The following is a 12,976-nucleotide window of genomic DNA, read 5'->3' on the forward strand; positions in this document are numbered from 1 at the left end:
TAGACACGAATTACCAGACTCAGGATTCGAACCTCCGCTCTATATATAGTAATTATTAAGGTACCTAATTTGATTTAAAATACAAAAGCCGACTGCCAATAATAATAAAACTAACGCTTCAGAGAATATTGTAAAAACCACTATTCAGCTTTGTCGCAATTAGATGGGACACCGATTAATATCTTAGTGGTCAAGAGTGCATGGGCGTGAATCCCAGGGGACGCAGGTCCGACTCCTGCTGGGTGTCTTATTATTTTCAAAAAGATTTTTTCTAGTGGTTAAGTATATATTTTTTCTGACGTGTTTTCAAATTATGTATGTATGTTCAATAAGTGATTCTGTGAACGACCGGTGTAAATTAAAAAATAATATATTTAAGATATTTTTGAGACCCCAAATACGTAATAGTACCCCTTCAAATATAAATCCGACCCTGCGTCTACTAGCTAGACAAGAAACCATGTCTTATTTATTGCATTTTAACTGCGGCGTAACTCTGAACTCTCGCTGGGAGCGGTATATCACCGCAACATTAATTACCCGAAGCGTCAAAACGCTAATGTCTTTTCTCTGACGAAGATGGCGGATGTTATTTATTTACTTTGCCATCACGACAGCCTGTTCCGTTTCATGCGACACCAAATATCCATTAGTTGACATAATAACTTCTAATAATATTTCGATATTTGAAAAAAAAATCAGTAGGTACTTCGATAGATATACCTATCAAGAGGTGTTATATCATGTCTGGGACTTGCATTTAGAGCATTCTTCTTCCTTGGCGCCGTCTTCTATAATTGAAGGTTGGCGACCAAAATGCAGTAGGTACCCACATCTTATCCTCGGCCAGTCGTATCAGACCATCAACGTCTTGGACATTTAGCTACTTACGGAGATTATGTAGCCAATATAAACGTATGCAAACGACATCATCTGAGAATGTCCTAAAATATAGACGGAAAGAGAAGGACTGCTTAAGTCAGCCCAACCAGTTGTTGAGCCCATCGGACCGTCCGACCTTGTTGACACAAGGACCAATTTTGTAGCATTTATAACATCTGTGGCGACATATTGCCAATATGAAGTTAGACTTAGATTATTCAGCAGTTTTGTATGAGCCTTTGTTACGTATTACAATTGTCAATGTTGTATTTACGTGCTCCTCTCTCTCATGGGCACTCGTTAACTGCTGAAGTTATGTACATTCACCCACAGCAAGCTTGACTGCACGGTGACCCCACTCTTGGCTAACTGCTCCTAAGAAATTCACAGTCATAAAAAATGATGCTTTACACCAAACGTGGGGTCCCATGATATGCCCGATTAAGACCGGATGTTATGCGGACTAGGTTTAGTTTGGTGGGGCCATTAACTTTAAGCCAAGAGAAACTTCTTATTTTTCGCCTTCAGACTCGTCTGGCTTGCTTGTTTTAAAACCCCGCTATTGATAGTGCAGCATGGGAAATTCTCATCGTAAGTAGATACACCATCATCAAGTAGATACTCCATACAGCATCTACACCTCGAAAGCATCTCGAGACAATAATTAGTAACTAAAAATATTGAAAACAACACATCGTAATTAGATTATCAAATTGATGAAAAATATCTAATGCCCTTATTAAATCATGCGTCTATAATTTAATATAATAGATAATCATTCTTCTTAGTCTCACGTTTAAAACACATTGACTGCTGACTATACCACATTTAAATAGTATGCTAATTATATCGAATGGCCGCCTGAATGGCGCTGGGCGCGTCTTTAGCGTTCAATGCATTAAGGTATGCAGAGCATGTGTCGGTGGAAAACTCGTAGTAGGTAGTTAAAAGTGACAAAACAATATTATGTCCTGCCATCTACAGAAAAATTGTTCTTTTCGTCTTCGACCTGCGATCTGGTCAGATATCACTCGTTTTTCTATGTTGTCACCTTTCCTGCGGGCTATGTGGCCTGTGCGCTACGAGTCCGGCTCGGTGAAATCGAGAGAGCGTCTATCTGTAACGTCAGCTCTCTGGCGATTTTTGTAATTACAATTTAGTAATAAATTTACCCATATTTACAGTGACGCCCCGTGGGGGTAGGCAGATTGAGCGTCGCTTGGGGGCGGCAGTTACTCGAAGGGCGGCAAATCGAGGAGAATCATTGCATATATATAGAAATAGCTACCTAAACTTAGTAATAACGAAAATATCTTTCCGTTAAAAAAATCAGCTCACTGTGTATTAAGTAACATAAAAGGTTCAACAGGACTGTAATTTTTTTGTCGAGTTTGCGATGTCTAGTTTACTTCTGTTGCCCTTCGACGTCCATTGTGACCAGTAACGACACGTGCACAGGTGATAAAAAAAATACTGTATAAAAATGGGGCGGCATTTTGTCTTGGGGCGTCACTGCATATTTATATGATACTCGTACTGTATTTAGCTAAACTTTAATTTCTGCGCACGGTCAGTTTTGTTTCAGTTTATGTGTCAGTTATTATGACGTGTAAACGTGAGAAATGCGTAACACTTAGACCAATTATTGGACAACTTGATTGATATTAGTATATATTGGTTTTAAATCAATTAAGGCGTAGCGAATTCATTTTATTTGCCGATGGATTTTCGCACTGGTGAAACCCTGGCCATACATGCTTTCTGCTACTCATCTGGAGGTATTCTAAGAACTCGGCTGCGTGAGAGAAAATCGGCCATTCTAAATAAAACCACTGAGACGGTCGCGGCGCTTCATGGCCCGGTGTAGAAACCTCAAAGCTCTACATTCGTCCGTCCCTCTTTCGCGTTAGTTTCCTCTCGTTCTCGCATCGTCTGAAGAATTTCCTTCCAACAAGTAGCTGAGAAAATTCAAAAAAATCCGCCATCGCCCGCCGGCCGCCACACGACGAGCGTTCGAATAAAACTATTTATAAAATACCCATAATACGTGGAATAAAACTTAAATCAATGTGCAATAAATAATCCTAATGAGTGATTGAATAAGTGAAGTGAAGATAAAGTTCTTATTTGTGGATGGTTTATAAATAAAATCGAGGAACGAAAGGCCGCCTGGGCACAATACCAACTCAGTTTTCTTCCTTGCTATTCGTTTAAAGGTATTCAGTTGGCATCCATCTATTAGTTCCCAGTGAAAGCTGTTGATTGACATTGTATACGAAAATTACTGTTATCATCCTCGGAATATTATGAAGTTTTCATTTAAACTACAGTGTAATAAGACGTATTTCAAAAACTTTTATCAGTGGAATTAACAGATATAAAATGCCTTTTGATAAAAATAGATTGTGCTTTGATGAATTGCTTAAAATTTGTGATTAGAAAGAGTATTTTGAAATAATAGTTTAAAAGTTGTCTTTTAAAAACTTTTTCGGAGGTTCAAGATGTGGTATCAAGGAGAAGATGATGAAGATGAGGAACTTATGTTTTCCCCAGCCTTGTTGGCTAGGAGGGCGTCGGAGAGTTGGATAAATGCTCCATTAGTAGAGGTAGTCCACAATATTTTATGAAAAACATGTTATTTAATATACCTAATTCTTATCGTTAATTTTAATATTGATAGTTTTCTGCAGATTTCCAATTAGTATTTCTTTAATTGATAAAGCAGAAAACTGTTTTATCGCCTTTGGCTTCTAAGCTATTAATTTAATTCGATAGATGTCGCGACTGTACCTCCGTTGGCATGGCGATAATGAAAATAAAATAATAGAGCTCACATCACACATGCGCACACAATATCGAATTACGGCGGTGGTGGTGAGCATATGAAAACAGCTGTGTCGATAAGGCCAACACGTGGATGGATCATTACGATATTATCATAATAAATAATATTAATACCTACTCTATCCAGTTTATTAATATTTACCCGTGTCATATTATATCTGCGCCATTACTGACATAGTTTAGGTAACTCTTCAGATCGGATTGAATTAATATATTGCGTAGTTTTTTTTATTCCACGCGGTATGACTACGCGCAATTTGTGTAGCATAAATTACCAGTCAGACAGCATGGCAACAAATAAATTTACAATACAAAACAGGGAAGCCTTCCGCATGTGCAAAACTTTATTATTCAATACAATTTTTTAACATTCACTTTCTTGCAAAACGCGATAATTATTATTACTACTATGGTGTATAATATTATAACATCGAATTTGATCTCAATAATAAACTAAAAACGAACACGTTTTTAATTGTGTGAACGAAAATGCCAAGACATTATTATGATGAAAATTGTTGTATTGTGTGCATTGTAAAAAGAGAAACCGAGCGTTAATAATCATGGTAAACAATAATATTTATTTATTAAATTGTATTCCATAGTTTAATTTTCATAATCTGAAAATCAAATTTCCCGTTGTATTTTTTATACACCTAGGTCAGGAATGTGGAAATACCTGTGTTATCAGCTGTTTTCAAGTATTCTTTATCAAATTATAATGAACTAATAATTATTTTTATCGTTAACATTAGAACGATAAAGTATTTTCTAAATAAATATAAAACACGTTTACCTATGTGATCTATTAAAACATAGATAGGTATGAAAATGATAAAACCCCTGATTAAACAGTATCTTTTAAATGATTGACAATATACCTTCATACGAATAATAAATTACCATGTTCACGAACACGAAGCATAGTGGGCTACCACGGAGTAAATGTTATATTTACGGATTTTTTACGAGAAATAGTAGTCAACCATTCATCTTACTAACCGAATACTTACGATGAATCAAACATACATTCAAAAACAACATTGTCAAGTGTGACAGTGACACGTGACATCATATACGACACCTGTGTAATGTTATACCTACTTAAATATTCTTCTTCTTTACGAGCTGGATATTTTGACTATCGGTTAGTCTTCTCCACATCTTCGCTTCAACCCTCACGACATTCAGCAGCACATAGGGCATACGTCAGTAGAAAACCTGTGGTATTCTTCAGTTTTGGTCTGTCCACCTGGATGGAGCTAATTCTTGTTCTCTTCTATCTTCGACAAGACCAAATATCACGGGTTTTTTCCAGATGGCCATTTTATGACAGATAAGATGACCAATAAATGAGTGTATAACGCAGGCTAATCGAAGAGAGTCTGTCTCCATTCTGACTCTAGGACCTAGATAGTAATATAGGAATAGGTACCCAATAGTTATTATCATTTTAATTGCGGTGATTTTAAGGTTTTCACGAACCTTAAGTAAATAGTAGGTATCTATATTAATGTTGGGTTATTGATAATTAATAGACAATAAAACAGATTAAATTTATTTATAGGGAAGTCATTTTTGGTGAACGTCAAATAGGTATATGATGTCAATAATACCTACAATGTCAATACGATGAGTAAAATAATAATATCTACTTCAGTATGACGTAATATATTATTAACTACGTATTTGAACTAAGTCAGTTAAACATTCTTCATACGCGTGAAGTTCGATAATTTTGATAGAAAATATGACGTAATTAGAGTGACGCCGAGCGAGAGAAAACGATGCAATAAGTTTCACGTAAGAGCAGTCGGAAATAACGGTATCAATAATTATTATTAAAATTACCTCGTGCGCAGTAGAAGAAATCGCAATCTGCGCAATTTCAAGGTTAAGTCTTTCCACCTACATAGTTATAGGTTTAATAAGTTTATTCATTTCTCTTTTAAGTATATTATATCAAACTAGGTAGTGCTTAAATAATATATTTTTGAAACAAGTTACAAACGTTACGAAATATTCTGTAATAAAATATTATAAAATCAATTTATCACACAGACTATCGAATAGTGATTTGCTAAGAGAGATCTAAAAATTAAACGTTCGTGCAACCTACTTTAGACCATAAACTGCAAATTACTAAGTAGTGATACTCGATTATAAATGATGTATTATCTTTGGCATACATACTTTTTAGAAAATATTACTATTGAATAGTTTGGTGGTGAATTTTCTTATATCTTTATTCTTACGCAGTTTACCTTTATCTACCGACTGGAAAAAGATTTGCCAATTAATCAACGCTCGTCCTAAAAAGTATTCTGAGAGTTTTTCAGTCAGGACGTTTACACGTCATCTCTGTGCGTCCTTTAATAATAATTTGTTTCAATCGTTCACTTTTCCTGAAATCTTTCATTCTACATACAACCACTCGACTTCAAATAAAATATTATCATTTTTATCATCACTTGGAGAGCGTCCATAAATCACGTTACTTGATTTTCAACATTTTTGACCATCCCATCGTCACAAAATATCTATCGAAATTATGTCATATTTGTAACACATCCGATTCATTGAAGGAGAAATTCGTTCAAAACGATAGATTTTAGTGGGTAAGTACATTATAATGATCAGATATAGATATACCTAAAGTGAACTAAGTTTACATAATAATAGTTAACAGGGATGGGCATACATGAAGTCAACGAGAGCCACATTCTGGATTTTCATATGTTTAAAGGCCACGCCGTAGTCACGTTCTCACGTAATAATAAATACACATGTTAAAATTTAATTACATTTATACACACATCTTAATTGCTATAAAAAGTATAAAAACACATATATAACAAAATTAAAAAATAGGAATAAAACACAAAATAATGGGGAAAGAAAATACCTATATTTTTATCAAGATTATTGGGAGCCGCACTTAACCCAACGAGCAGCCGCATTTGCCCACGTCTGATATAGCAGTTTCGTAGAATTGAGAACTAAATTGAACTATTTTTTTGTAATTCTTGATAATAAGTGAAGACTTAAAAGTATGCATATTTAATTTAATATTTTCATATAAATTGTGTTTTGTGAATTATTAGAAAAGTCATTGTTCTGCAATGAATTATTCCTTCAAAATATCAGGATCAAAATAAAATTTTCCTATGTTCAAGGAAATCGCGACTTAATGCTATTTTTTATGGTCACCTTGTATATTATTTGGTTAGATGTAAATTGTACGTATTACATTTTACCGTAGCACAGTCCGTAGACCATATACTATACGGTCATCTCTATAGCACTAAGATGAAAAAAATATGCGTTGTTCGTGGAGCATTGCAGACAATAATGTTCTAAATTTACCAAACCTAACCTAACACATCCAGTATATCGGCTATTTTCAAAATTTGTTTGCCACTGACTTCCTGTAAACGTAAACCGACAAGAACCGTGTTTTACAACCAAAGAGGCTGGGTGGCGAACTGCATACGTACAAATTTCCGGACACGATATTATTGACCTATCTAATGGGTGATACCTACTCCCAACTAAAAATTTATAAAAAAACTCACAATAGTTAAATATTTTATTAGGTTTAATTGAAATAAAATAACTGACGTGATCACAAATAATTAATCGAATGAGCCACGGTGCCATTTGCGTCTAATTCTATTTAGATTGTTACCTACTTACATACACGTCCAAAAAATAAATTTTAATAATGCGACGCTTCATCCTTGTACTAAACGGAAAATAACAAACAACAAACTGCCGACCTTGATTTAATTCGGCTGGAATTAATAGCTTAACATTTACAGCAGGGCTGGCAGCCAATTAACGCCGGATTAAAAAAAATAACTTTCAAAATAAATCATTTGTAAAAAACTTTTCCCTAGTCTGTTTTTATTATTAATCCTTATTTAGCGCGATGAGTTCGGTCTACTTTATTGATCTCGTAAACAATATGTTTCTAATAAAATTGGTCGTTATTTTTTTTATAGTGGAAGCAGCACTTCATCCGTTAACGTTCACATGTATCAATAAAACACGACGCGTTGCGGCCTAAATATGTGACAGATGTGTATGAGTGGTTCCTTTTTTATTAGCGTATTTTTATTTACTTATATATATCATTTATTTTCTACATGGCGTCACTGTAGATTGGTTTGTCGGATAGACCAAATGTCAAATGTTCAGGAGACAAAAAACCTTAAACCTTATCCTATATTTAAATACACGAAGGTATTTAAATTGTTGTTTTTACAGCATATTAATGCTGTTTTCATTACAAAGCAATTTAAAGAAAAGGATGATTCTGGTCCATTTAGATACAAAAAATCATTCTGCATTGAAAGTTTTGTTTCGACCAAAACGGATATTCGACAAACCAATCTATAGCGACGGATGGGGTGATGGATAAAGTAACAATCTAGTAGCAGCAACAAGAATTTTTAAACGTTGGAATTTTGATTAAGTATTTTAGTCGGCAAATACAGCACACCACGCTTATCAAATTGACTGTAATAATAATATCCACGCAAAGAAATAAATACGTTGACCATCATAAAAATATAACATACGTATAATGATAATATCGCAGATTTACAATGGCGTGGTTAGTTAACGCATTCATTTCATATATTATATAATTATTTGCATTTAATAAATATGTTAAAAATAATATGTATGTTAAATAATAAATACGTAAAAATAGTAAAAAAATAAATAGTCATTTAAAATTCTAGAATTAGATAGTTCTATAAGTAAATAAAAAAAACATTTCATATTGATTGTTATTCAATTTTATGTCGCCTAAATGCGTACGTGATTTACCGTTTAATGTTGTTTATATTACTACTTAGATTACATTATCCAATGATCAGATTTTCATAATATTACGAAACAAAAGAAGAAGTAGAAATTAATCAATTACTTTTTCGAGGTAAGTTGAAAAATAAAACTTACCGTTACTGCTACCTGTCGAATAAGTTCTAGTCTATTTACCCATATATTTTAAATGTAATTTGACTATACGATTTTTACGAAAAAAATATTGTAGACGTAATACAGCTTTCCGATACCTGAATTCGACAACACGATTGGCAACCCTGGGATTCGTATTAATGTCAGAGATTTTGATATAGGTAAGTAACTAAATAAAACAATGATAAAAAGAAAATGATAAATGACCATTTGTGCCAAAATATTACAGATAGTTTCCATAGTTTCACTCGCGAAACTAGAACAATGTGCAGCACTTAATCATTAATATTAAAATAGCATATTATTTTATTGCCAAGACAAAAAACTTTCCTTGAAAATAAAATTAACATGACATGACATTACATGCAGATTATTATTCTGCCCTTCTAAGGAAGAAGGCAGTAACTCGCAAAATTTGTGAAATTGAGTTATGAATGCCATCCGTTAGGTAATTTTGAAAGCTATATATTCTGTTCACTTTAAAATCAGTATTATCACTAAAATATTGTCAAAATCCTTAGTGAAAAAATAGTACATTTTTTTTAGCAAAAAACCAGTAATTGCACCTATTCATTGCAGTTACTGCTTGTTTAATATTACTTTGTTTGTATTTTAACATCCTACTAATAAAAATTACCACCGTTTTTTATTAATTCACAGTACTAAAGTTTGAGAAAAAACAAATTTTGTCATTTTATCTCGAAAGTGTGTGAGAGTCAGTTACTGCCTTCTTCCTTAGAAAGGCAGTATTGTAAAAATGCTAATATTTATAAAAAAAACGCCATCGAACGATATACATACAAACATTTGATTTGATAACACAATAATGTGTATATATAGATGGTCATTTTCCAATATACCTATAACACTTTACCAAATTAGGCCAGTTTAGAGTTTAGTAAATAAACGCGTGGAACTACACTGTCTAATTCTCAGCAATGTGAAAGTTTTCATTTATTTTTAAATAACAGATATTATTATGTATTTTGGCATTGCCCCTTATATCATATTCCAGTTAATAATGAAAGGGGATAGAAAGCAATGGCCATTGGGAAAAACACAGTGAAATGTTTTATATTATGTTGTAGGTATGTATTTTTTACCCTACGTATTATTATAGTGTAACAGTAGTTATCCTACCTACTCAGTACCTGTACCTTTCGTGAGAGCTTATATATGGAAATATCCTCTGCATTATTGAATATATAATTATTATTCTAATCGAATCCTTAAAATTGTATCATTTCCGTACACAATTAGGTTACCTACCACTGTACTTACAATAATATACAAAAAACATTTTCTTAATATAATTTAATATCATCCCATTGTATGGTACTAAACTATTTTGATAGTGTCGGGTGAATGGCTCCCCATGTTATCGGTGTGTTGATTTTATTAGATATTGTTATCAATATTCATCAGGAGCGCGTAAACCTGTGGGTCTATTCTATACTAATTATCGACCGCTAAAGTGATAAAGTTATAAATATTATCAAGTTTAGGGTAGGCTTATATCAAAATATTAGCATTTATTGTAACGATTTCAATAAGTTGGTTGTAATCGTTGCAATACTTGCTCTATTTTAACAGCACCTCTCTTGCTGCTGTTAAAATACATATAGCACTTATTGCAACAATTACAACCAACTTATTGTAATTGTTAGAATAAGTGCTAAAACTTTGATACAAACCTACCCTAAGTTTGATAATATTTATCACTTTATCACTTTAGCGGTCGATAAGTATAGAATATACCGACAGGGGTGGGTTCCGGCTCCTTCCTATTGCAATAGTCCAACTGTATCTCCATCGAGACAGTGTATTTTTAGCTCTTGTATTAGATTCGTCGACATTATTCTTCTTGCCAGTTCACTGCCTTCTATAATATGGTTCATATGACCTAATCAGCGGAGTCTCCCAATCATATTTGATTAAACTGCGCCTGAAATTTTCGTACAGACTGTAGAGCTCAGCAGTGTATCTTCTCCTCCAAATATTGCCCGATCACTGATCGACCCATTACTAATACGACGGAGAAATTTTCTTTCAAAAATGTTCAAGGCTAGTGTTCATTAATAGAGTTAATGTACAGGTTTCCGAGATGTAGGTGAGCACAGACTTTACGAGTGCGTTATTGTCATATTATTATAATGGTTAGTTTTCACAGTCATGAAGCGACATTGAGACTATTAATGCAGGAGCAATACTTTGTTTAGCGATGTTATAATCTGTTTATAATGACTTTCCGGTTATCGATAATAATTATTAGTGGCCTGAAAACTTGTATCGAATAATTTAATTGTCCTACTCGTGTGTCATGTATTGTGGCAAAAAATATGCAAAAACAATACATCTTGGAAGCGGTTTTAAAATTAAATTCGTTCGGACTCGTTATGTTCCGTCAGTGATTCAAAATCTTTTTGTTTGGCGGAACCCTGAAATATTTCGTAAAATTTCCGTGAACTCCTATCTAGATGATAATTTATGTATATATAAAAGTCCAGGGGTAAATTATAAAAATTACTTATAAAGCCACACGTAGTTACTATATAGCAATATGTCGCCCAATAATATTTTTAATCTCCCATTATTATGTAAAATAATTTCATCTTATGTATACTTTATTATTTCCGCGTAACGGGTACTGTTTTTTACCATTTTTTCCAAACTCCGCGGAATATAATTTTTAAAAGTTTTATTATTTATATTCCTTCCTTATCTTTTAAGTTTTTTCTTTCCCCTAAGAATTTGCTGTCCGCTTCCATAATAAATTTAGCTTTTTACCTTTTGGTGCATTTTGTCTTTTTATTCGGATAATTATTTTGTTATTTACCAATAAATGTTTCATACACATAAAACAATTTCCAACAGTCTGAAACTTACTGTTGTGGGTGAACATTTTTTGACTTGTGTAATAAATAGTTCCATAATATTATAAGAAAATCATTTTCATATTTTTCAATGTCAGTGATTTGGCTACCTATTTTATTTAATATTATTTGTCATTTTTTTTTGATTTGGGGCCCCTTGGTGTCGCGAATCCCTAGTCCTGCAGGCACTCAATGGTAAGCTCACCCCAGAAGAACTTCAATAATAAGTTTTATGTGACGTCTAATCAAGCTAAACTTTCAAAATTCTTCATCATTTAAAAATCGGTTACGTCAAACCTTCTTTTTCTCCGTTACCTACCAAAAAGCTATCAAGTCGTACTTATTGCGCAAACTTTTGCGAACCCTCATGGAAGCCCGACACGTTTTGCGGAACTGGTTGAGAACCACTGTTATGTAAATAAAAAACATTCATTAACATAACTTGTAAAGAATACAAGTAAAACGAATGATAGAACGCGATTTTTTCAAGGATTTTTGAAACAAAGATTACATTGCATTTTTTTAAATAGATTGAATGGGTATTTAAAAATGATAATATTATTGTTATCGAATACAATCAGTAGATATCTATTTATTTTCTAGTCATTACTTAATAATTGTATTATATAACAATATAATACTAATAATAATGGTGTGTTTTTGGAAAAATCACATGAAGAAATAATATTTGAATAAAAGTTTTAAAAAAATATACCTACCTTATACCTAGGTACTTAGAATTATTTTAAGACATTTCGGTACATATTTTCTCATTGAATCAATCGATAGGTACGGTTGATATCTTAAAACTAGTTAAAAATATTTGAAATAAGTATATCATAATGTACTAACATCAGTGTCATTTTAGTCTAGTCATGGTTTATAGTATCATTGCTTATTGGATTATTGTCGATTTAATACGTCAATAAGTCGCCACGTTTTTAATAAATTCTGAAATGATCAAGATACATTATTTTATTTGTATTACCTATATTAAGTATAGTATATATAGAATATAGAAAGATACAATCAATTATTACATGCATATACAACTTTTGTTATTCAATATTTTTCACAAATTAGTTTTATTATTATTGCTTTAAAATGTATCCTATACGTAGATATATTTTATTCAACTAATTGGCTTAGCATAGACTTTATGTATATCTATAAAATATAACTCGAAATGCAACCTTATCACATCAGTATCGCCAGTGTATTGCGAACTAATAATAGTTCCCCAAACTGCTTCACCCCATGTTATTATTGTCGGTTTCTATAATTCTTGTATACAATAGTAATATAATTACTATAATTATTTTTTATGGTTAAGGTGAATGCTATATGATTTTCTATTTACATATTATTATGTTACTATCTATCGGTTACAT

General features: G+C 32.6%; 1 protein-coding gene across 1 annotated transcript in view; it reads left to right on the forward strand.

The window, feature by feature from the left end:
• Nucleotides 1-3,198: 3,198 nt before the first annotated feature.
• Nucleotides 3,199-12,976, forward strand: part of LOC147065869 (uncharacterized) — a 47,210-nt gene continuing 37,432 nt past the window's right edge. The window contains exon 1 of the mRNA XM_085955617.1: nucleotides 3,199-3,488. Within this exon, the coding sequence (XP_085811743.1) occupies nucleotides 3,384-3,488 (105 nt within the window). The 5' untranslated portion in view covers nucleotides 3,199-3,383. The remainder of the gene's footprint in view (nucleotides 3,489-12,976) is intronic.

Source organism: Rhyacophila brunnea, unplaced genomic scaffold (genome assembly GCF_057557595.1).
Source record: "Rhyacophila brunnea isolate RB1 unplaced genomic scaffold, BYU_Rbru_1.0 scaffold_5, whole genome shotgun sequence".
In the NCBI taxonomy this organism is placed as follows: domain Eukaryota; kingdom Metazoa; phylum Arthropoda; class Insecta; order Trichoptera; family Rhyacophilidae; genus Rhyacophila; species Rhyacophila brunnea.